Raw genomic sequence first — 26132 nt, 5'->3', positions numbered from 1 at the left:
TAATTTTCTCCAAAGCTAAGGGCTTTATCACATTCTCCATTGTATTTTATGTTAAAAAAAAAAAAAAAGGTGTAGCATTTGACCTAATAGAAATCAGTCCCTCAGAAATGATTTGCATTATGGGACATAATGAAAGATAGGAATTAGACAGAGCTTCCCCCAAAGGCTCTTGCCTTTTGCCCCTCAGCATCGTATGACAGAGGCTTCTTACAAGAAAGCTGTGCAATTGTGACGTACTGCCTTAATGTGTCTTGTTTCTGGACTCCTGACCAACTATACACCCACCTAAAATAGAGAGAACTTGATTTTCCTCTCCAACAGAGTTGATAACACCCTTTATTGAGGGTTTACTTAGTGCAGGCACAGGCTAAGGACTTGGTATATTGTGTTTCCATCAGGATCATGACGTTGCGACCTCAAGATGACTTTATGGGCTTTACATATGTTATCTCATTTAATCCTCACATCATGTTAGGTAGCAACAATTTCCATCCGTATTATACAGATGGGAAAACTCAGGTTCAGAGAATTTAAGTGGCTAGCCCAGGGTCACATTGCTAGTAAGTGATGAAGCTAAGTTTTAAAGCCTATGACCTCTCTCTACTGTGCCATATGGTGAGAGTCTGGACTTGTCTATTTCCAAAGCAGGGGCACTACCCAGGTGACCAGAGGGTATCTGAGAACGTCCTCTAGCTGGCTTTATGGTAGATGGTGTTTATGTCAATATGATTTCACTAAGTTCTAGATGATAGTTGCACAGTGTTCTTTAAAACAAACTGCTTTTAAATTAGCTGTCTTTTCATTGAGCTTGCCCTTTGAAACCTCTTTTCTCTCTTTGTAAAAATGCCCTCTGCTACCCCAACAGACCACTATGTCAGTGCTGAAAAAGAAGGAAAATCAGAATATGAGGCTTCAGTTTGCATTTTTCTGAGGCAGCATGGACTTTCTGATGCGCTGTTCATGATTTTAGAAAGAAGAAATGATCCAATCATTTGACCTTTATGACCCGGGCACTCTCTGAAAATAGGGTGGGTTGAGCAAGAAGGCTTCATGATGCTAGTCTTTCTCTCTCCTTCACCAATCCCCCAACAGGGGTAGGCATAGGTGCTCCCTCCATTGTCATGCAAGTGTCCCGTGTGTAAATCGCTTTACTCACGAGGTGTGCATACTTTGCAGTTCATGGACCATCAAGGGCAGTGCTGTACTAGATTTTGCAAGCTGGTTGACATCACGTAATTTACATTAGCTTGAAATTGGCCATGGTGGGAGTATTTTACACTGTGGAAATCAGGTTAGAGAAATGTTACAGATCAGGGTTTGTTGTTGTTGTTGTTCTGGTTGTTAAATATTTACCTGCAGGGAGCTGATCAAAGGCCATTGGAGATAAAGACCTCATGAGGGCATCTTAGTTTCAACCAATTCCCATGCCCATCTTGACTCATTTTATACTCAGTATATGATGAGAGGGCTGCAGGGATCGAGGAGCATAGAAGTGTTATTGAAACTGCCCCAGTGTCTCCAGAATGTTGGATTTTATTATTAGTCTTTTTCACTCATCATCCTAACCAAGTGACTTTTTTGAACCTTCATTTGAGAAGAGGAAACCAGAAACACCTGAGCATGCTTGCTAAGGGCAGTGTTGATGCCTTTCTGAGCATTAGGAAGACATAGATCTTACCTTCAAGACAAAAAAGTAAGATCTTGGGAATACAGCTGCTCTTAGGTCTTTCTGCCATTGAAATATTTTTTTTTAAAGATCTTATTTATTTTATTTGAGAGAGAGCGAGTGCGCGTGCACACATGCGTGAGTTGGAGAGAGGGGCAGAGGGAGAGGGAGAGAGAATCTCCAGCTGACTTCCCCCTGAGCAGGGAGCCAAGCCGGACAGGGGGCTCCATCTCAGGACTCCTGAGATCATGACCTGAGCTGATACCAAGAGTGGGACACTTAACCACCTGAGCCACCCAGGCGCCCCTGCCAATGAAATTTTATAATAATATTTAGGACCCTGTTCTCTGGCCTTGCTTAATCTTCTGTAAAGTGGGAACTAGAGCATTCACTTCTCAGTTGGCTCTATAGGAAGGACGCTTGACACATTTAAGGATCATTGCTTTCTTGTTTTAAAATTACATAGAAGTGAATTGGGTTTCTGCCAATTAAGGGGGATGAATCTTATGTTGTCTGTAAATGACAGACAGGTCCTCTAGAAAAACCAGGAGGACCCAACGCGCTGTGAATGTAGAGTTACTCTGAGAGCTACAGAGGGATCTTTGCTTCAGGGACCAAGACATATAACTAAGTAGGCTATCCCTAAGGGCACAGACACCGCCCCTGAAGCCTCAACACTTCAGTCCTTCTGTTTTAGCAGTGGAGACTACAGATGGCTCAGGAAGCTGGTAAGGGTCTTGCACACGTATATGCACACATGCATATATCTGTATGTATTCCTCTTCGTTTTCTATTTTTTTTCCTTCCTTCCTGCTCCATGACTGCTCACTACTTCTTCCTCTATGAAACAATGTAAATTTTAAAATGTGAAAATGGAAAGGTTTATGCACTTATCAGGAGTGGAGAATCAAGTTGCGGGTGGCAGAGAAGAGCTCCCTGGACAGTCCATGGCAGCCCTCATAAGGCTCCTCCTGTGGTAGCCGTGCTTTGCGAGGGGTGGACAAACCCTTTGTCTGGCACAGAGGTCTGCTGTGATGATGCTTCCACATTCAGGGTTCATGCATGGATTCTGAATCCTTTGACAAACACCTCATGCTTTGTGATTAAAGACGATGAGTATTATTAAGCCAGCCTTGCCTGGTGCCTACCAGCCTTGACCCATTAGGATAAATGGACGTAGGGCATCAGAACAGATGCACCACCCTCTAGGCTCCCCTGGTCACCAAGCCCACCACCCCAATATGACTAAGACCAGCTGGTGCTGGTTTAGCAACATTTATTATAAATTGGGATGTTTGAGGCATAGGTTTGGTTGAGTCCTACTTGGGCAATAACAGAGGGAAAATACACTCTAATAGAAGTGTTCTTTCCTTCAGGCAGCACTTCTATCTCAAGGACCTGCAAGTCATAAAAGACAGTCTGTCAACTTTTGATTTTCTAGACCATGAAGAGGAGTTGACTGAATCAGTTTGCATGTACCACAGAGGTGGATTTTAGCAGTAACAGTCATGAAATGACTGTCTGGGACAGTTCTTAAAGAGAAAAAAAAACAAAACAAAAACAATCCCCAATTCAAGCAGAGTGATGGGGAATTTGTGGCAGCCATCAGAGGTATCATCTGAAAAAGAAAAGACACAACGTGATGCTTTTCTGCAAACTAAAAACAGAGCAGGGAGTTAGAAACCAAAGTACCACCATCTCTGAGGACTTGTTGAGTCTTTTCTTATACGCTTCTGTTGCCTTGTCACTTCCCCGCTAGACAAAAAGAGTCACCATCTTGTCTCAAACGACTATGTGGCTATTTTAGTGAGGATTGGTTACATGTCAAATGCAAAAGTTGTACACACGATCTCTCTACAAGGGTTTTGGAAAGGTTTATTGCAGTTTTAAGCTATTAATAATAATTTTGAAAACATTCTAAATATATTATTCTAAAGGTTTATGTTATCTTAGAATTTTTGCAATTTTAGTTTGATTTGGAAGAATGTTTTAGACAAAAGTATTATTAAGTTCTTAGGAGTGCCTTATATTTATAAGTATTTGATACAGATTTTTGTTCTGGTATTAATACGTAATTGGATAAAACTAGATCTTCCTGTTAATTTTTTATTGAATTTTGAATTGAAATGGCCTTTGAAATTTTTCCTTGAAAAAAACCCCACACATTTTTACATTAAAAAGTCATCTTTCTCTGGTTATAGATTAGAGATACCTTATTTAAGTTTCTCTTGCTAAGCCAATGGTGACACACACACACACACACACACTCTCTCTCTCTCTCTCTCTCACACACACACACATTCACTGTATGGCTTACCTATATCCATAGAGGTTAGGTGGCTCAGCTGTTGAGTTAGCAAGCTTGGGTTTGAGATCTCACCCTACTACTTGGTACTGGGGGCCTCACAAAAAATATCACCTAACTCCGTGACTCAGTTTCCTTCTCTGAAATCCTTGCCTTCCAACTTGATCACCAGTCAAAAAATTCCTTTATTTTTGAAGTTCTGGATTATTTTAACGTTCTTCCTCGAGAAAATTATTCCTGTTTTCTGATTCTTTAATACTTTTAATTATCATTGCTTCATCATGTGTTTATAAAGATTAATTGAGTTAATATCTGAAATGCACTTAGTACAGTGTCTGTAAATCCCTTGTTTTGTTATTGTTATATCCTATGTAAATCCCTTGTTTTGTTATTGTTATATTCTCTTTGTACAGGATCATTTTATATCAATGAGGCACATTTAAAAGCATTGTTGGAGATTTTCTTTATCAGGGCAGTTTGGAATGTTTCTCTAATTTCTTTCTCTCTCTAATTTTGGAGACACTGCTATCTATGAGAAATAGAAACAAATATAAAATATAATCTGTTCAGGAAAGGATGTACTTAAGTAGTTTGAAGTAAGAACACGAGCTTATATTACCATCTAGAAAGTTTTTTAGACTCTAGTCCAAACTCTTATTCATTCCACAGTTCATAGCTATCCCTGGACATTGGGGACACAAAAGAGTCCTTGTCTCACTCTCTGGTAAGATTGAATTAGTCTAATAGTTAAATTAGGGGAGGAAATGTGGCCAATTAAATCCCACCACCACCATTACCTCCCCCCAAAAAGTGATTCCAAGTAGAAAATTGCTTGTATGAAGTGATATTGGTGAATTTTATGGATAAATTATTAGTTTGGAAAACCACTTGGCTTTAAGTCATAAAAGAATGATTCATTTGTTTTTCTTTTAATTTTGGTTCTCTTGTTCTTTCTTCATTTAACAATATTTCTGAGCTCTTACTTTGTACCAAATACTTTATCAGAAATTAGAGATATCAAGTTGAGCAAAACAGACAAGACTTCTGCCCTCATGGGGCTTATATTCCAGTAGGATGAGACAAACGATAAAAGTTTTAATAAATGGGGGCACCTGGGTGGCTCAGTGGTTAAGTGTCTGCTTTCGGCTCGGGTCATGATCCTAGGGTCCTGGGAGCCCCGCATCGGGATCCCTCCTCAGCGGGAAGCCTGCTTCTCCCTCTCCCACTCCCCCTGCTTGTGTTCCCTCTCTCTCTGTGTCTCTCTCTGTCAAATAAATAAATAAAATCTTTTAAAAAAAAAGTTTTAATAAATGACTTAGTTATAGGCAGTACAATTGTTGAGTTAAATAAAGAGGGAGATGTGATGGAGAACACATGAAATGCTGATGGGGACTTCCTGAAATAGGAGAGTCTGAAGAAAGCCCATCTTAAGCCTGAAACTTAAACAGAATAAGAATGGACCGGTCATTTGAAAATCTGCAGAAAGAACATTTCAGGCTGTAGGTAGAGCAAGAGCAGAGGACCTTGAAGGTAGGGATGGTCTTGAAATGTAAGAGCAGAGGTCCTAGAATGTGAGCAGACCTCAGAACCACCCAGAGGGCTTGTCACAACTCAGATTCCTGAGACCTGCCCACAGCCAGTAGGTCTGGGCGGAGCCTGAAAAGGCACATTTGTCAGGAGCTCCCAGGTGATGCAGGTGCTGATGACTGGGGACCCACCCTGTGAGCACCACTGGGGTAGGGAGGGAGTGAAAGGATGAAGGGATGACTGGAGCACTGTGAGCTGGGGGCCAATAGTGGGAAGTGAGCTGGAGGAGGGGGCAGTGGCCCTAGGATTTCAGCCTCAATGGCAAGTGCAAGTTTAGTCTCAGGTCAATGAGGAGTCATTGCAGGTTCTTTCAGCCCTCCCTCACTGCAACTGCTCTTGTTCTGAGGTGATTATAACGTAGTCTTTGTAGTCTTTGAGGATTATCTGATTCTGCATGGCACTCGCCCCCTAATGCATGTGCAACAAATTCCGTGGAATTTGAAAATAACCTGTAATTCCCTCTGTTTTAGAGTCCTGACCAACCTTTGATGAATAGGACAGATCACTCACTTTGCACAGCACGGATAGTCACCCATGCTCAGGTTTCGACAGTAGGAGACATAGGCAGATCAAGGGGCTGCAGTTCAGATCAGCTCAACATTGACTGAAACACGTTCTCTGTATGTGGCACTGTACACTTAACCCAGCAAGGATATAGTCAAAGCATATTATGATCTTTAGCAGCAGGCAGCATTCAATCTTTTGGGGACAAATACTAAAAAAACATATGAAACAATTAGAGGATTATATAAGCAGAGGACAGCACAGTGTGTAATAAAGTATTAAATTGAGTATTATCATATGTAAATGTTAATGATGCAGATAATAAGTGCCATAGCCACTAAGAAGTGGGAGAATTGTTCGAAGTTACTAGGGAATGTTTTATACCAGGGAGGCCTTCAAGCCGGTCCTTGGAAAATGGTGAACATTTGGCTAGTTAGAGGGGAAGGGAAAAACATGGAAAAGCCTTTGTCTTCAGATTCAATCAACATTCAAGGAATTACTGTGTTTTCCCAAAGTTTTTGCTGTTCTGCCTTTCAAAGGAAAGCCTTCCATGTGTTTCTGATTCTTGAGTACAATTGAATTACTAGTCCATTGTCTGGTAAGAGCTGTTTGGTCAGGGAGCCCTGTGGACTTCTCAGAAACTTTTATCCTTTGAGAGAAGCTGTCCTGATTTGCCATTGTTAATGAAAATTGCACTACACAATGCTCAAGTTTAAGACCTACTGAGAACATGACCATGAACCTCATTTCATCTCCACATGGGGGAACCACACGGCATATAGAAGCTGCAGAGACCCAGCACCAGTGCTGCCCCCCGGTGGTAGTAATTGTCTCGAACTTCCTTATGTCCTATCCTAATAGCTTTGTATTAGGAGTGACGGTCTGTATTGCTTCTACCCCTCATGAATAAATACAAAATGTCTCGCCACCCAGAAGACAAACCCTTTGTAGTCATGTATCTCTTTTGAACATGCATCCTTAGGACTCTGCATGCATGCATTTCAATATTCTGTGCCTATGTGAGGCTTTGTTTTGGAAACGGTGAAATATGCACTTATTGCAATGGATATATTTTTACCCTGTCATGTGCTCTTTTGCATCAGATCCTGAGTAATATATCTGACGAGTCAAAGGGCTCGCCTCCTTTGCTGACTCTCTTGGGAGTTACCCTGAATATTAAGATATTTCCTGTTAGCTCAGATAATTTCAAAGGTGCAGGTTTATCTTTAATAAAGATAAGGTTAAGGCAGAAAATAGAAATGAAGAAGAGCGAACGGTTAAAGAGAGAACCCAGGACGACCTAAGAGAGATTTTAATGACAATCTGTAAGGTAGAGATCACAAAACTTTATCAATTGCTTACTCATCTCCAGAAAAGATTGTGAGAATGCCCCCCAAATAAATGTAATTATTTATATGTCAGATACGAGTACTGATGTACTTATATATTAGTTGTTTATGAAAGACAAACAAAAATAGAAGTAATAAAGAAAAAAATTTTGGATGAATGTAATTTCTAATATTTTCTTCCTATCCCTCAAATAATCCTCTTTTGCATCCTCTGGCATATGGACGCTGCTTTCGAATATACCCTTCTGTAGACCGATAGCACCAGCACATGGTGCAATCTCCTGGTTCTCAAACTTTAGGCTGCAGCCCAATTTCCTGGAAGCTCGTGAAAACACACATTTATACCTCTTTCTGAAGTTTCTAATTCCATAGGTCTGGGGCCCCATCATTTGCATTTCTGACAACTTCCCAGGTGATGTCGGTCTGAGAACTAACACTTTAAGAACCACTGATGTAGTTAAGAGCTTGAGTCTCAGAGGTAGTTTACCTAAGTTGGATATCGGAGTCCTTCCGTTACCAAATGTGTGACCTTGGGTAAATTATTTTACTTGTATGAGCTTACTTTGTTTTCCTTTTTCTTTTAATCTGTTAAATGGGTGATCATAATTACTTACCTCTTAGTGTCACTGGAGATCATAATGAGATAATGTAGACAAAGTGCTTAGTACCCAGTACTTACCACCTACAAAACACCAAGACATGTTGGCTGCTATATGCTTCTCTTCCTCTTCCTCTTCATATCATCAAACATCTTTTTAATGTCATAAAGTAAACTTTAGGGACTTTTATGCCTTAAGTCATAAGAATCGTGGGAATAAATTCTTCTGCTTTACCATTATACGTTTAGAAAGACCATATTCCAAATGACGTGACTTTCTAGTTGGATTGTAGAGGTGAGGCTCTTTTGCAAAGTCTGCCTAAGAGAGAACAATGTGTTCAGCCCTCTCCCTTCTGTGTGTAACTATTGATAGTTTGTGGCTAAGTGTGTATTTCTGTAGTCTTTTGTATATACTGCTTCTTGTTGCATGATCTAGAATTGACATTTTTGGCAGTTGTGTTTTTTTTTTAATTTTTTTATTGTTATGTTAATCCCCATACATTACATCATTAGTTTTAGATGTAGTGTTCCACGATTCATTGTTTGTGCATAACACCCAGTGCTCCATGCAGAACGTGCCCTCTTTAATACCCGTCACCAGGCCAACCCATCCTCCCACCCCCTTCCCCTCTGGAACCCTCAGTTTGTTTTTCAGAGTCCATCGTCTCTCATGGTTCGTCTCCCACTCCGATGTCCCCCCCTTCATTCTTCCCGGCAGTTGTGTTTTTGAATGTTTTGGGGCATGGGAGTAGCAAAGTCGAGTGCTTGCTTTGAACTTGTTTGATTGTTAACACTTCTCTCTCTCCTTTTTTCTTCTCTCCCTGTCTTCCTATGAATTACTAGGACCAAGTACCACCTGCCAGGAAGATTCATGTGCCAACCAGGGGGTCTGCATGCAGCAGTGGGAAGGCTTCACTTGCGACTGCTCCATGACGTCATATTCTGGAAACCAGTGCAATGATCGTGAGTACAACCTTTTCCATACTTGGGAGTTTTATCAGTGTTTAGAGGTCTGGAGAAACCTTAAGGGACATTATGTAAAAGGATGGCTCTTCTGAAAGACTTGTAAGCAAATTCCTCCTCCAGAAACTTGGAAAATAAGGGACTGGTGCTCTTAATGGACGAGCAAAGAGACATTTCTTGCTCAACATTGCTAGATGTTTTCCCATTTGCTTACTCCCTGTGTTTTTTCTTTAGATTAGATTGCCTGTGGCTGAGAATCAAAAAAAAAAAAACAAAAAACAGTTCAAGCAATATTTTTGTTCTAAGGAGTTCAGCTTTCCATTAGCTAAGTCATCTGGATAACAATTTTGAGACTCTCACATTTGCATTGTCTAGAATTTAGAGGTTATTTAAGGAATGTAACTATTTTCTCAAAATTCTGCGTTTAGAGAACTTCTTAGATCTTCCAAACGATGAAGACATTCAGAGTTTATTATTTTTTCCAACTAGAAATGTTTAAAGCATTCTCAGGGGTTTTTCAAATGTTGGAAATTCCCTCTGGCTAAATTTATTGATATCTATTGGGTTTGTATGTACATGGTCGTTCTGTTTATATATGCATTTCTATTTTGTACATATATTTATATGCATATATCTGCATATTTGGTTCATATTGGAAGAGAGCCAGTTGTTATCTTTGTCCACTAGCAATACTTCTATCAGCTGATTTAATTCTAGAAGACTGGTTTCAGGGAGGTGATTCTAGAGATGATGGTGGAGATACTTCAGTTCTGTTGGAATCTATAACCCGTGTCTCCACTTCCTTGTTGTGTTACTTTCCTAACATGGCTATTTTTAAAGATGAGCCAAAACCTGAATTTTCTGAATACCTCTATTACAAAGAGATTTGTTGAAAGCCCTGACGTAGTGGATCCTGCTGATCTTCTGATTTTCTAAATGGTAGGAGTTTATTTTACAATCTGAACTCGTAGTTAGTTGGCCTCTTTGTTTTATAAAAAGATACATGGTGTTTATCTGAGCAGATACTAAAGTCGCTTTGTGGTTGCCTAAGTGGGAGCAGGCACTGATTACAATGCCGTCTCTATCGTGTTTACTTGGTTTTTCTTGAATCCTTATTTCTCAACTTTTTTTTTTTCATGTGCATAGTTGCCCCTTGTTCTGTTTCTCATTTTTTCCTAGCTTTTTGTCTCTATGTGCTCTGTCAGTCTCTTAAGATCTATCTGGAGAAACAAGTGGGGATTCTATCAGTGTAGAGAGAAACATCTTTGATTCTCATTGATCTAATGTAAGCAGTGCCTCTAGGTCTGTAACATAAAGGACACATTATCTGCAGAAAGTTTTGGCATCAGGTTGTTCTTTCCAAGTACTTGGTATTATTGAAAGTTTTGTTTCCATATTTATGAGTTGGAAATACTGTTTCACTCTGAAATAGGCGGTTATGGACCCATTCAGAATATCTGGGCAATTGTGCTATATGCTCTTTATTTTCCCTCCACTTTGTCCGCATAGGACTCATTGGGAAATCTTTTTATCCTAAATGGTGGCATAATGCTTCTTTATCCTCTATATCATAAATACAAACCACTCCTGGTAGAAAATGGTCAGGACGAGACTGCACATAGAAAACGCAGAAAGGTAAGTTACTCTAACTACGGTGAATAGCATGGTCTTCAGAAGGTATGTATACATTTTTCTCTCATTGACAAGTTCCTTTTGGCCACCCAGTCCCAGGCATCGTTTTCTGCTAAAAATCAACCAGGATTCTTTCTGGCTTTCTATGATTTTTTTCTGACTTGTCAAGAGCAGATGGTGTCTCAGTCCAGAATGAAGACTGTTGCATTATCTGACTCGAACAATTTATCAATATATAATGAAGTACTAGAATGGATTGGGAAATGTCAACTTTCTTTTGTGACAGTACCATGTCATCCTTCAAAGATGTTTCTGAGATATCCAGGCCTATGTAGTGCATTCTGGGTTTTATTCTGTAAACAATACAGATGAAGGTTTTATGGCAGAAGACCTCTGAGGCCAAGTTGTTAAAAGAATCTACTTGCCTCAACTCCTGTTGGAAAGCAGACCAGGCTCGTGTGATTAGATGGCTATATGGAAATGTGAGCAAGTGCATTTTAATTGCAGAATGTAAGGAATATATAGAGTTCAGATAGATATAACTGTCAAATGAAGATATATGCTTTTAATGAGACCAACTGCGTTTATCAGAATGTTAGGTTGCTTAAAATTGTACACTAGATGCCTCTGAATCCAATGATCAATGTTGAAAGTATCGGGGGAACTTTTTCTTTTGGAATTAGCATGAGAGCCAGTTTGTTCCACCTAAAAAATCAGCCTTACCTCTGCATCATAGATCATAACTTTCTATATCAACCTTGACCTTTAGAGTTGTAATTTGGTACTTTATCTCACAAACATCTTCAAAATTAAGTTACTTATTTTATTTTCTCTGGGCCTATGTTAGCAAATTCTTGGTAGCTTAGCTTGCATCAGGAGATGAGCCTTCACCTTCAGTGTTACCAGCGGATTCAAACAAAGCTCGTGCTTATCGTTGGCAAAGGCCATAGGGAAAATTGCAAAGAAAGGGGAACAGATACCATAAGTGAATAGAAGAGGAAAGATGGTGAAGAAGAAATAATGGACAGAAAAGCAGGGCTGAGTCTTATATGGAAGAACAGAGGCCATTAGTAATTGCTTTGGTAGCATGCCTTCCACAGGTGGCCTGCCTTTGACCTAAATAACAGAAATGGAACATGACGTGATAATTGGCGTGTCAAGGAAATCTGGCCTTTACCTGATTTTTAGGAATAGTGTATTCTAAAGAATGTTGCATCTATCTAAAATACATTGTATTTCTTACAATGCTGTCATAGGAACCTATGGTTGGTGAAAGATTCTATCTAATGGCAACAGATTTTTTGGTGCGGGGCTGGAGGGGAAGGTTTGGATCTCTCATTTTCCATGAGCTATTTCTCAGGATAGCAGATGATCTCAGTTAATGGAAATGAAAAAAAAATCACAATTTCTTACTGCACATCCAAGAATAGAAACTCGTTTAATAGGAAAGTGCTAGGTTTTGATATTTTTCAAAATAAAGGTTTCGGTTCAGTTCATCATGTATAGAAAAGTTACTTATATCTGTGCATGATTTGCAAGTTTCTAAAAAAATGTTGCATTTTTAGGGGTCTCCACATTTTTCCTAGCATTGGTTCCTTCATTCATGACCTTTGATTTTTCTTGCCTGTTTGCCCAGTTGGGTGTTTGCTCGATGATTTTGAGGCGCTGTCACATAGATATCACCTCCATGAGTAGAGTTTATGTTTAGAAACTATATCTCATTTAGTATGAGTAGACCAAACATGGATGGGTTTAACTTTATTCCATCATTTTCTATGAGCGCATGGTGGATTGATGGAGGCAGTGGGGTGAATTTCAGGTTTAGTCTTATAAAGATAGCCATGCAAAGCTGATACAGTGATTGTGAAGGTGTGGCATGTATTCTCCGTGGCTGGTTATCTTGTGTAAGAATGACTCACTTGTATTGGAGAAAAAACAAAAGTCGTCTGATTGGAAGCCCAGGTATAATTGATTTACTAATTGTCTTATGTAGTTTTAAGATAAGATCTACCGTTTCACGTAGTAGCAGATTCACAGGGAGTTTCCTTTAGGTGACTTTTAGGGCTGTTTTGAAACTCTAATGAACAAAGTCATCCCAGAAGTAATTTTGAGTTCATGTAGAATCCAGTAAGATCTATGGAAGGACACACCAGTAACATTCTCCAAAGAAAATCTTCAGTTCTTCTGAAAAATTCTTTTTTTTTTTTTTTAAAGATTTTTATTTATTTGACAGAGAGAGAGACAGCGAGAGCAGGAACACAAGCAGGGGGAGTGGGAGAGGAAGAAGCAGGCTTCCCGCCGAGCAGGGAGCCCGACGTGGGACTCGATCCCAGGACCCTGGGATCATGACCCGAGCCGAAGGCAGACGCTTAACGACTGAGCCACCCAGGCGCCCCTTCTGAAAAATTCTAAACAGAGAGGGCTTACTTCTCAGATGGTGCATACCACCTGAGTGCCAACTTAATGATGGGGCTACATTTTAAGAACAACAAAAGAAAGGGAACCTTACAAAGTTTCTCATAGGGATATTCTTTTTGGATATTGGGTTCCTACTGGTATTTAAAATCAGGACCGAGAGCCTGAGAGATTTCAATATGTTGTAGTCATCACGCCATCAGGCAAACCCAGAATCCCTTTCCTGTGATGTGGGGAGGGCGGCCTATTGTTGAGTTCCTCTCTCCACAACACCTCACAATGTTGCACAAAATCCAACTCACTTGCACGTACCCACACATACACAAAAGCATTGTCATTTCTGGGGACTTTGTGAAAATAGCGATTTTAAATACCTTACATCAATCCTTAACCACCATAGTTACCTTTGAGCGTGTTTTGACAATTGTTTTGAGTTGTGTACAATTTTGGGGGTCTCATTATTGCTTCTGTGCCCTAAAGAATTGAATGTGGAACAATGTGTGGCACCTGAGTGCTTAAAACACAGCAAGTCACTGGAATTAGATACCAGGTGTTTACAATGGCTTTGTGGGAAGAACAGAAGGAAATAAATGTGGGTCCTCAGCCCATCCTCAGCAGCCAGCGACCTGCGTTACATCACTAGTCCTACATTGCGGGCTACTTGTTGGAGAAATTGCTAGGTTCACACTGGCATGTAATAATAGATGTTCTTTGCCTGCAACAAATCAATAGCAAGCAGCTGTGGATCGTGCAGACAGTGGAGTGTGAAGCTCCTTTTCAGACAGTTTTCTGCTGGAGTGCCTGTTAAGCTGCACCATTGGCTATTGATTGGTCTTTTGCTTTTTGTTTATTGTGTGGGTTTATTTTTTTTAATGTAGGTTGGTGTATTGATTAAATCTGTTAAAAACACATTTCCCATTCAGGCTTCAGAAAAAATGAGCAATATATGCATTACTTAGTGTACAAACAAGGCAATAGACATGTGTATGTTCATTCTCTCTCTTGGGTCTATCTAGATACACTGGCATTATGTTGTGAGTCTGTGTTGTTATTTGTACAGCAATAATTTCCAAGGATATCAGACTACAGTGTGTCCATGTTTTCAGTTATGTGTTTAATTCCTACCTCTGTTTCCAGGTTCTGCCTGTCCAGCAAATAAGCCGTATCTGAGAAGCTTAGTATTTAGTTGTTTGCTGCTTAGAACACTTCATCATTTATTCATTCGTTCACTCACCAGACCTTTCTTATTTGCAGATACGATCATGACAAGATACACCCCTGTTCTCAAAGACATTACAGTCTCACGGGGAAAGACACACATGGAAGTGCTTTAATAGAAATATAAACCACATGTAGTGAGGGCTCATAAAGTTGAGAGGCGTCAACTGTGCCTGGGTTGGAGACTCCATCAAGAAGAGCTGCTATTATTAAGAAGTTTTTCATTGACACATGAGTCTTGAAAAATTTCTAAGTACTTTCATATATGGTAAGAAAGAAGGCTGGAAAGGAAAGATAGCATCCCAGCAAGAGAGAGAGAGAGAGGCTACAGCTGTGGCTGGCTGGCTCTTTCCTTCCACTCTTTTTTCTAAGCATCTGTGTGGTTAAGATCACACTCCATGTAAAGTTTGTGCTCCGCCTTATTTTGTTTTATGCTGCATGATATGCATTTTTCAAAGTACAGAAAATATTATTAGATTTCATCATCTCATTTAGGAGAATGTCCATTATGGCGCTCATTTCTTTGGGATAGAACCCTCCATGTTGAGTCCGGGATGAGGACTAACAGGCCCTAAATCTTCTTTCATTGAACCAGTGTTAGACATTTACCTTGGGAATATATTTAAAATGAACCAAAATTTTAAAAAGCTGACTTATATATATCTTATTAAATTATAAAAGATAGCATAGCCATTAATTTAATTAGCTTTAGAATCAAACTACTTTAAATGTCAATGTTAACTCTTAACTGAAATTGAGTTAGTCACTTAGCCTCTTGAAGCTTTGGTACAGCACAAGGAGTATGATAGGTTCTTAATAAATAGAAGTAGTGATAATTTTTATTGTAACTAATAATATTTGACATTTGTCAAGTCCTTTTTATGTTCCTGACACTCTACTAGGACCTTTATAAAGATGTCATCCCTTTAATCATCCCAAAGTTCCTATGAAATACTTTTGTCCTGACTTTAACAATGGGGACACTGAGGTCACACAGGAAATAGCTGAGTGAGGACTTGAATCCAGGTTTGTCTGACATGAAAGCTCACATTCTTATTAGATTTGCTACTACTTGATATTCATTAGAAATAATAAGATGATAATAATAATAAGATGAACCATGAGAGACTATGGACTCTGAGAAACAAACTGAGGGTTCTAGAGGGGACGGGGGTGGGGGGATGGGTTAGCCTGGTGATGGGTATTAAAGAGGGCACATATTGAATGGAGCACTGGGTGTTATACGCAAACAATGAATCATGGAACACTACATCAAAAACTAATGATGTAATGTATGGTGATTAACATAACATAATAAAATTAAATTAAAAAAAGAAATAATAACAGTTTAACATCACTAATTACTAGACTAGAGTGCTTAAAATGCCAGGTGGTCAAGTCTTTAGAGACAACCCAATTGCATAGGAATATAGGGTTGGAAAAGAGAAGCTCTTTGTTCTCGGTTGTTAATTTTATTATATTCTAGAATTCTGAACCCTTTAGCTATCTCTGCCTCAATATGAAGATAAGACTTTTTAATTAGAATATCTTGAGATATGATAGAATTAGAATATCTCCCCATATCCCCAAATATTTATATTTTTATTCTTTGTTGATCTGGATCTTCTGATTTCCATTTTTTTCCTTTATTGCCATCTTTATTTTTATAATATAACATAGTGAATGAGACCTCTGATGTGGAGTGGATGGCCTGTGTTGAAATCATGACTCTGTCACTTAATAATTATACTGCTTTGGAATTAATTAATCAAATTTGTATTAATTTGTGTCCCCCAAATGTGGATGTTTATAGGTCCTATCTCACAAGAATGTTGTAAAGATAAATTGAATTCATAATTGTGAAGGTCAGGCCATGGCATATAGTAGCCTGTGTGGAACTATTGGTCATTTTTCGATGTAATTTTCAAAAGTTAAAAACTGGCCTCATGCAAGCATAATTTTCATAAAGGTAAAAACATAACTCACATAAATACAAGATGAATGTGTCCCAAATTTATTTAACTCCTTAGTGAGGAAAACAGTAAGATGGTAAAAACATAAGCAAGATGGCAAAAGAATATTTGAAGGACTGGATATTTATAGGCATTTAAAAGAATATTAAATATTTGGGTTAAATATAAAACTGGTGACTGTCTCACAGGGAAAAAGCCCTTAGCCTTAGGTGTTATCTTTTCTACCAACCATTATGTCTCTACTAAACAAAAATCGACAGGTTAATCATCTCACAGAGTGTGGCCCCAATTCATAGTAAATACCAATGTCAAAAACAGGTACATTTTCCCATTGAAGTAAATATTTCTTGGCTGGTATTGTTAAAACAGTGTCTTTCTATGACACTGAAAGGGCACATGACTCTCTCCTGGCCATTTTTCTAAATTTTGGATAATTTTTATTAATAGTAGTATGATATATTCAATTTCAGAAACTTTTTGTTACCTTGAATACCTCTATCATACTCAAGTACCTTTTTTAAAAAAACAAAACAAAACAAAACATTTAGCTGTGTAGCAAATACTGTACTGAATTCGTTGAGTCATCCTGTCCTCTTAACAACCCTAGAAAGTAGATACTATTATGATCCCAGTTTTACAGATGAGGGAACTGAGACATGGAGAAGTGAAGTGATCTACTCAAGGTCACAAAACCATTAGGTCAGGGGACAAGGATTCAGCTTTATATGTCTGACTGCAAAGTCTGAGCTCTGGACTGCTGATGTCTTCCGAATGCCTCGAGAGCTTCTTAATGAGGGCTCATCTAAATGCATAGGGGGTTTAGATTTACATTAACCATGGAGCTTGACTACTGCTGCATCAATTACACTCTGATTTTTAGTGTCTACATTGTTATTTGGTAGGAGGGACATATCTTACGCTTTTTACTTTGTTTTAAATAAGGGCAGCATTAGGATTGATCCGCTCATGTAATAAGATCAGAAGTTCCATCAAAGTGCCATTTTGCAAGTTTGGTAAGTCTGGGCAGGCTGGGGCTGGAGGAGCAGCCTGGTACCATCAGAGGCAAGATCCAGAAGGCAAGACTGTTAAAGAGAAGCATTCACAAGCCAGCAGGACCTAAGGTAATGGCCAAAGTTATATCTTTGCATCTGTTTTTCATTCCTGGACCCCAGATATTCAGTGTAGCTCACAGGATGTCAGGAGATGGCAGTTAATCCCAGGGTCTTCTAAGAGCAAGGATGATGGTGCTGGTATTCTTGGGGGCAGTTTCATAGATGCGGGTTTTCCCTTGTTGCCCTTGGGAGTCACTCTTGCTTATAATTTCCCCTGATATCAAGAAGGGACAATTTTGTATCACAGATCTGTTCTATTGCTGATTTTAGTGTAAGTGCAGAATCAAAAAAAGATTCATTGAGAGCCAGGACTACTTGCAGCTTTTCTTTCTTTCTTTTTTTTTTTTTAAAGATTTTTATTTATTTATTCATGAGAGACAGAGAGAGAGAGAGAGGCAGAGGGAGAAGCAGGCTCCCAAGGAGCAGAGAGCCCGATGCGGGACTCGATCCCAGGACCCTGGGATCATGACCTGAGCCGAAGGCAGACGCTTAACCATCTGAGCCACCCAGGCGCCCTACTTGCAGCTTTTCTTTCGTATAACCCTGCATGGAAATGACCTGAGACTCATAGATAAAACATTAATTTCTACAAACCCCAGTTGACACTTGGACCTACGGCTCAAGGAGAAATAAGTCTCTACCATGCAGGGTCTGATGGCTTCCCAGGGATGATTATGAGTTGTTGGAATCTGTGGCCTCACTAATTTCACTTCAGCCATCTTTAGCATGCTATATGTGTAGACTGATTTTATTGCCTATGTTTAATTACAGCCCATTCATTTCTGGTGTGCTTGGCTAGCTACTTATTGATGGTGATGGCGGTAATCCACTGAGAGCCGACTGGTTCACAGAAGATAATTTTATATTACCTTGTTAGTCATAGACAGGTACAATTTTAATGTATTTTTCAATATAGACTTATAATTTCCTACATTTATTTCCATCTATATTTATTTTTACTTACATGCAAAGGCAGAAGAATATGTAAACTATTTTATTTTCTCTTATTAAATAGAGCTAATAAGTATAATTTGATTTCCTTTCCTTACTTTTTTTCTCTTCACTGTTCCCCCCCCACCCCCGTGTGTGTGTGTGTGTGTGTGTGTGTGTGTGTGTGTGGTGTGTATTTTTTCATTGAGGTAAAATTTACTTTTAGCAAAATGCATGGATCTTAAGTGCATTTTGACAGATGTTTATAGCCATGTAACCAGCATGCCAGTTGAGATAAAAGACAGTTCCATCTTTCCAGAGAATTCCCTTGTGCTCCTGTAGTCTCTCCTTCTCAGAGGCCACTGCTGTTTGAATTTGTATCAGCATACATGAGCTTTGTCTGTTCTTGACTATATATAAATGGAATCATATACTATGTGATCTTTTGTTTCTGGTCTCTCTAGCTCCATAGAAGGTGTGTAAGACTCACCCATGTCACCATGCATTCTAGCTGCCTTGCCCTCTTCTGATCCTTAGCTCTTCTCATCTAGAGGAATCTGCAGGTCTCCACCCGGGGACCCCTCCCTGCCACCCCTTTGTAGTTCTTGTCAGGCAGTAAACTGGGGCAATCTGAGCCCTCGCTTTGTCTGTCTTCTTCCTCTCAGGAATCCCTTTCTTTGCCTGATGTTCCGCGTCTTGTGAACCATTGTTTCACATCTGTTGTCTTTTCCTCTGTTGTTTCAAGTCCATTGTGGATCCAATCTCAGTTACTCTCTCTAGGTTGGAAGTGGACATCACCGGTTTCTTTTTACCTTGCACCCCGAGATTGAGGGTGGGGGGCGGAGGAGGGATGAGGACTTAACACACGACGTGCCATTGCTTTAAGCCACAACCTCTGGGGATGAAGTGAGGTTTTGCATTAGTCCCAGAACAGCCCTGGCAGTGTGGAATATTTCAGGAACCATATTTTGTATTTTGGGGGTTTTTTTGGGGGGGAGGGGGAGGGCCCTTCTGTAGTAATAGGCCTTCTTCAGTCAAAGAGCCTTCTGCAGCCAAAGAAGCTGTGCAAAGCTAGTTACATACCTAGTTACATTCCTGCAAATGTGTCTCCATCAAGCATCTGGTCATCTGAGTTTCTTTCATGAGGTCCCCATTGCTTTTTCCCTCCAGTCCCTCTGATAACACTTGATTAAGCTCAGTGGGTGCAGGGATTGATGTGGCTCTTGCAGTTAGCTGTTCTTATTTTCTTTATCTAGAATTATAGTTTGTTTTCTCACCTGCCTTTATCCTGTGGATCTTTGCTGCCTGATCCATGTCTCTTTGCCAAATAAAGTTAAGAGGTGTTTTCAAACAAACAAACAAACAAACAAAAAAATGGAAGATCTCAGGAAAGTGGAGGTGTTTCTCTGCCAGGGAGTGTTTTGGCCGTTGACTATTCTTATTTGGATTTTTAGGTGCTGGTATGCACTTATTATTTTGATGCATGTCTACAAAAAAAATGAGGGGAGCTTGCATTGCTGATGTTTTTTAGTTTTAACTAGTTATTTTTTTTTTATAATTAAGGTTATACAAGCTCACTGTTGAAAGTCTGTAAAATGCATCAAAGTGCAAGATAGTAGAAAAACGTGTAAATTTACCAATTATTTATATGACCTTGTTTCAGGATATGCATGATGTCAAGCACAGAGTAGATGTTCAAAATGTATTTGTTGGATGAATGATTAAGCCTTGCATATTTGCAAAGTCTGAATTGTGCAATGGTTCTAGTGTTCTTTTCATGAAATAAGTAGTATTTCTAGAGGACTAGGTATTTTCTTGCCAGACCCGATGCTTTGGGCATGCAGGAATTATAATGAGCATCTCAATATACAATTTTCTTGTTCAGATAAAAAATGGAAATGTCAAGATGTTTTCATTTCTTTTCTCTCTTGTCCTTACCCCTTCTGCAGAAAGCCTTGCCATTTCTGAGCAGTTGTACATAGATGTATCTACATACAAGTAAAGTGGTTTTGTAGTGGATTTTCGTTGGAGGGCAAAGACCCTTATAATGTATATGGGGAAGGAACCTCAGGTCCCAGGTTTTTGTTTTTGTTTTTTTCCTTCTGTGGCATCCACTTCCAAAGAGACATTGCAGTTTATTTCACATGATGAGATTTCTTATAACGGTCTACTCTAGAGTTCTAGTGTGAGACAGTAGAACTCGTCCACTTTGACATCATTCGTCAATTTCTGCTGCGTTTCATGTTATCTAAAACTAGTAACATATGAATGAAGCATTTAGATGTACTATATACTGAACAAATGTAAAACACAGAGAGATTTCTTGATTTTTCTACACTGTGGACTGCAAAATTCAGCCAAACCTTGTAAACTCTTTGCAGAAATGCTCAGGAGCATTGATAGGAAATGGTAATGTCTGACTCTCGGCATTATTTCCTAGTAAACTCACTGGAAACTTTCTGTAATTGACTCCCAACTAAATAAAAAAAGTTGCAGTTTTACCTGGATATCCTTATACGAGTAAAAGTAAATACATGTTAGTATAAATAAAAAAGAATATGTGAATGTATACATACTATAAATACAAATTTTCTTTAGGGTTTTTCCTAATTGTTCTTAAAAAGAATTTTTCTATCCAAATGTCTTTGTTTCTATGTCTTACAGTGTCATGTGTGAACTTTTGGTTGCATCTCATCAACTGACAAGTTGTATATTATCTGTAATTGTATAGGTAACATGTCTCCCTGGGCCACAGAGGAGGTATCTGTCTCCCTTTGAAAATATTTGGTATTGGGGCGCCTGGGTGGCTCAGTCGTTAAGTGTCTGCCTTCGGCTCAGGTCATGATCCCAGGGTCCCGGGATCGAGCCCCGCATCGAGCCCCACATCAGGCTCCCTGCTCAGTGGGGAGTCTGCTTCTCCCTCTCCCACTCCCCCTGCTTGTGTTCCCTCTCTTGCTGTATCTCTCTCTGTCAAATAAATAAAATCTTAAAAAAAGAAAAAAAGAAAATATTTGATATTGATTGATATAAAGCCCCTTTATCCCATGTGAATACTCAATATTTGGGGTACAGTTTTATCTCTGAAAAAGGATTTAGGCAAGCATCTGGGATTTATTTATCTTTAAGAATAATCTTTCTCCTCTTGCTACCTAAAATTCCCATATGGCTTCCTCATGCTGGCACTCAAGTGTATCATCTAGTTAAAACTCACATCAGTGCCCTGGCACTGGGGGGTGTGTGGGGGGAGCTTTGGAAAAGGGCCTGCAGCTCAGCACACACAGCATCACACATGCCTGTTGTCCCTAACTCGTGAAAAATCCCAAGAACAGGGAAAAGCGGAAAAGAAATGTATTAAAATAAGTGAGTTTAGCCAAACACACGCTCCGTGTTGGTAGAGGCTTTATTCCAATCCCCACAACACCCCACACAGGTTTCCAACATCTAACTTATTTAATTTGCATTTGGATTAATTTAGCATATTTTCCTATTACATAAAGTTTAATGAACAATAAACACAGCTATAACCAAATCTCACAGCTATTTCCCAGTGTGGGGTAACATTCTGCATTTAGTTATATTTGGTTTCCTAGGTAATATCTGATTGTGGCTCCATCTCCTAAAGCTGCAACTCTTGTCACATGGAATGTTTTGATGGCAGATCCTTTAGACAGAGCAAATCAGGAAGGAGTATCACATGAATTCCACTGAAGCCATGGCAATGAAAATCAACTGGGCAACACAGGGTGTGTTAAAAATGCTGCTCCCTGCTGCATTCCCTTGGCAGTCTCTGAGCTCCCTGGTGGTGGCCTCCCTGCTTTTATTTCTGAAATCTATCCTGTGTACCAGTTACAGATTAATTTTCCCAGAGCACTTTTTTTTTTTGGTCTTATCACTCCTCCACTCATGAGCCTCCAGTGCCCCTCTTGTAGCCTAAACCCCACTCTTGGTTTTTTTAAAATTGGTCTATTCAACCACCTTTCCTCTAATATTTGAGGCTGTGTGCCCTCTAATAAGGCCAGGGTTCTCATTGTCACATGTCACTATCTCAGCAGTTTCTGTGATCATCATACCTCCATGCCCTTGGTGCTCCAGTTCCTCTGGTTAAGGTTTCCCTCCCCTTGGCCTGGCTTTGGGGTCCAACCCGAGTCTCACCTATTCCCCGAGTTTTCTCTGACCACTTTAGTCCACAATGATCTCTTCTCCAAAATCCCGCTGCATTTATAATCAGAACTGAGAGACAATGACTCAGCATCTAAAGGGGGATTAGTGCGGACTTCAGATTAAAAAGAGGGTTCACATCCTAGCTCCTGTCCTTCTAACTAGGTGGCCTTTGGCAATTAATGCAGCACAACCTCACAATAAGTACCTTGCAAAAGTTTCAGTTTTGTTAACAGGATTAGAAATAATAGATGTAAAGTGGACTATTGACTTAGGAAGAGTTTTTGTTCCTGGTAGCAGCTTAAAGTAAAACTGTAACCCTCCCATTAAAAAACAATGTTACCAGTAAATAAAACAAGTAGAATTTTGACTAGATTAATTACCACTTTTATTGTGTATTTACCCTATTTCCTAGACAACCAACTTGCATATATCATGTTGACTATGTTTTCCTCTAGAAATTATAGACTTGAGCTGTGTTGGGTGGATGGAGTGGTAGGGTTTACTAGTATTAGGTTATTCATGTGGCACTGTTGTTTTATATGTTCTAACTTTAAATGTAAACATATTCCTGACTCTGGGTCTGTATGATTCAACCAAAACCTAAGTAAATTTCAGAGGATTCTACTACCCTTCCTATAAATATCCTGATTTTTTAAAGGTAGTACTTGCCCAGGCTCCCAAGAACACACCAAGGAATTCTGGTACCTTCCATAATCTCATGTCTTATTTTTGGTGCTTTCTTGGAATAGAGGAGAATCACTGTCCAGGAATCTTTGGTTCTTGTCACTTATCAGACCAAGGGAACAAAACTGCCCTCTCTGTAGCCTCTATTATTACCAGAAATCTTAATACATAAGCTTAACTTTGTAGATAGTACCTCAGTTTCAAATCAGCTCATTTGCAGCAGTAACACACAACCTAATTTAGCTTTCACAATGGACTGTTTACAATAGATGATTTCAGCCATCTCTCCTCGGTGTGTTTCAGAACTCTTTGAGTCTGGGGCTCTAAGGACAGGACAGGCCAAGTTTGATATTTGATACAACTTTAACTTTGGACCTGAGGTCAAATAGTGGAAGCCCCGTGGCCAGCCTCTTGTCCCTTTTTCACTCTTCGCAGAAAACAAAAGCCAAACAAACAAAACTAGGGAACTATGGAATCTCTGGTTTATTATCTGAGCAGCCTAATGTGGTAATTATTGCCTGCCATGGGAAGTTGGCTACCTATTGATCTCCAGTGGAGTTTAACTGCGTTAAGAAGCCAAGCCTCAATAACATTGCATACCCATTACCCAGGAGCCCTCCAGAATGGGGTCAGCTGCTGAACACCAGGGGATTAGACCCAAATCTCAATCATGGTGACTTTGATAATCAGTTTCAGTGAACAGAATGCTGTTAGCTTTTCGGAACCTATGAAGCTGATAGTATTCGAGGAAAGGAAATGGGATGAGTGTGACTGCTTAATGTGTGGGAAGAGGATTGGTGGAGAGGGAATCCAAAAGAGAAATTTCAGCCATCTTCAGAACAGGCACTTCTAAGAATAATTAGGGAAGTAGGGAATTTTCACTTCCAGGCTCTATTTGTTCCTGAGAACAAAGGTGTAAGAGTTTGAGATGATTGAGATTTAAATTCATTTTAAAGTAGACTCACATGGGAATGATTTTCTCTTCATATTCAGTTTATTAATTAGAGGGAAGTGTGATTTATTTACTTCTGAGCCTTTGTATAGTAGCAATGTGTTTATACAAATAGTGTTTATTTTTGATGACAAATAGTTGATGCCAAGTAAGTAGTAGACCACAAATGATTAACTAATTGTCATCACATGGGCACACTGGTGTGTATTTTCCTAATGAGAACAAACTCCCCCATTTCTTCAACATCTATGCCTTAACTCTAGTCTGGATATGCCAAATTCACGTAATATCTGCTGATACCCATTTCAGTGAAGGAGACTTTCTTCCCAATCCTTTTATTCCTGGAATCAGAGCACAATTCACACTCAGAGGTGTGAAGAGCATTCTGAACTGCGTTCCTTGCTCATAGCCTCTTGATCTTACTCCATCCTTTGCATTATCCTTGGTGACTTCAATTTTCATGTTATGGTTTTTCTAGTAACTTGACTTCTTCAAAAGCCTGGCCATCTAGCAAAGAGAATTCCCTGTTGCTGTTAACTGTTCGCTAAGTTTCTGTTTCTCTCCTCCCTTATGCCTCCTTATCCAGCCCTCTACTCTCCGTAGTCTCAAAGGTGTCACTTGTCCCTATGCACCATCCAGTCCTCTGCAAGGACACACAGACTTCCTTCCGTCATGCACCTTCTTTGCACCACTGGAAACCTTTTACCTCTGTGTGTTCTTGGAGAGGCAAATACATGACCCTACTGTGCTGTGTCCTGAAGAGGGCCCTTAATATGTAATCTGAGGTACTCTCTGTCTCTTGCAAGGAAATAAATTTATTCTTATGGGTGACTTTAATTATTTTCTCTATTTTTTTTTAAACTTCACTAAAAACTAAACCCATTTCCAGGTATACTGCATAACTAGTGCTTTTCTGCAGAGCCCAGCATATTCATTTCTCTTTATTTATTTTTTCATTTCTCTTTAATTAGAAAATAGGCTCAATTCTGCTAAAGCTCAATGTTATGTAGAAAAGACAAAGTGATTGAGAGCAGGGGAATGGGAAAAGGCAGAGATTATTTTGGGAATGAAAAGTCTGGCTGGAGAAGAGGTGGTGTGAAGGGTGGTCAGAGGTAACTCAGATGAGGTCCTGATCCTGAAGGCAGAAGATTTTGGAGGAAGGGGATCAATGGGAGTGTTTGAGCAAGTATGTGAGAGGGACAAAGCTGTGTCTCAGGAAGAGCCCTATGGCAGAGTGTGGGCGGTGAGTCTGAAAGAAGATAGCAAAGCCCATGAAAACAGACACCACATTCATTTGGCCACCACTATATAACCAGACCCTCGTGTGGTGTCGGATACACAGTGAGGATTCAATGAATCTATTTTTAGAAGCTGAGTGAAAGCAGGGAAACCATTTGGAGGCTCTTGTAATAGCCAGGGTAGATGAGGAATAGACATGAATCTGGGGAGTTGGCCATGAGAATTTTAGGATTAGCCTCAACTTGATTATAAGCTATGTATAAGCAGGCACAACCAATTGTAATATACAAAGAATTTGCGAAGTGGCAAACATTTAAGAAATTTACCCCATTTGTAATTTATAAGCTTTGTTATTATTCCTTGTGGCCTTAACTTTGTTTTTGGTTTTTACAATTAAAGATTTTTTTTAATGTTAAAATGTTAATGTTAACATTAAAAAAAATCTACTTTTCATATTAAAAAGCCTTTTCTCTCTTCCTCTAACAGTGCTTGCATTTCAGACCTACATTGGTTTAAAAAAGTGTTAGATCATATTTATTGTATGATTTCCAATGGAAAGAAGTGTTATGGTCTCTCTGATTAAATTATAATTTTGGTGCCCTTGGTTGTATATGGCTGGGGACAAGTTCATTCCAGGTTCACTGTTTTCCCCAATGTGGGCAAAATTGCGGTCAGCTAAGTTCTGCTACTGTGCTACAGACTCCATCCAGGCTTCTAGCTGATAGAAATCCAGAGGGTTCTGACTCTTCTTCAGAATCCTCCCCAAGCTCCCTACTGCAAAGCTGAAATGCACGAAGTATTCCAAACTGTTATTTCCTGCCTCAGTTTGAAACGTGCGTAATTT

General features: G+C 39.5%; 1 protein-coding gene across 9 annotated transcripts in view; it reads left to right on the top strand.

Annotated features, from left to right (window-relative positions):
- Nucleotides 1–26132, top strand: part of NRXN3 (neurexin 3) — a 1456830-nt gene that overhangs the window by 675569 nt on the left and 755129 nt on the right. For all 9 annotated transcript variants that reach the window (XR_014148330.1, XM_081830134.1, XM_081830131.1 and 6 more), the window contains one exon: nucleotides 8853–8972. Coding sequence is in view for 8 of the 9 variants with exons in the window: in XM_081830134.1 (XP_081686260.1) it covers nucleotides 8853–8972 (120 nt within the window). In the remaining variant the exon portion in view is untranslated. The remainder of the gene's footprint in view (nucleotides 1–8852; nucleotides 8973–26132) is intronic.

The sequence above is a fragment of the Leptonychotes weddellii genome, chromosome 9, assembly GCF_054177405.1.
Source record: "Leptonychotes weddellii isolate Sample4059 chromosome 9, ASM5417740v2, whole genome shotgun sequence".
Lineage (NCBI taxonomy): Eukaryota > Metazoa > Chordata > Mammalia > Carnivora > Phocidae > Leptonychotes > Leptonychotes weddellii.
The sequence above is the reverse complement of the archived record's forward strand: the minus strand, read 5'-3'. Positions and strand labels throughout refer to the sequence as shown.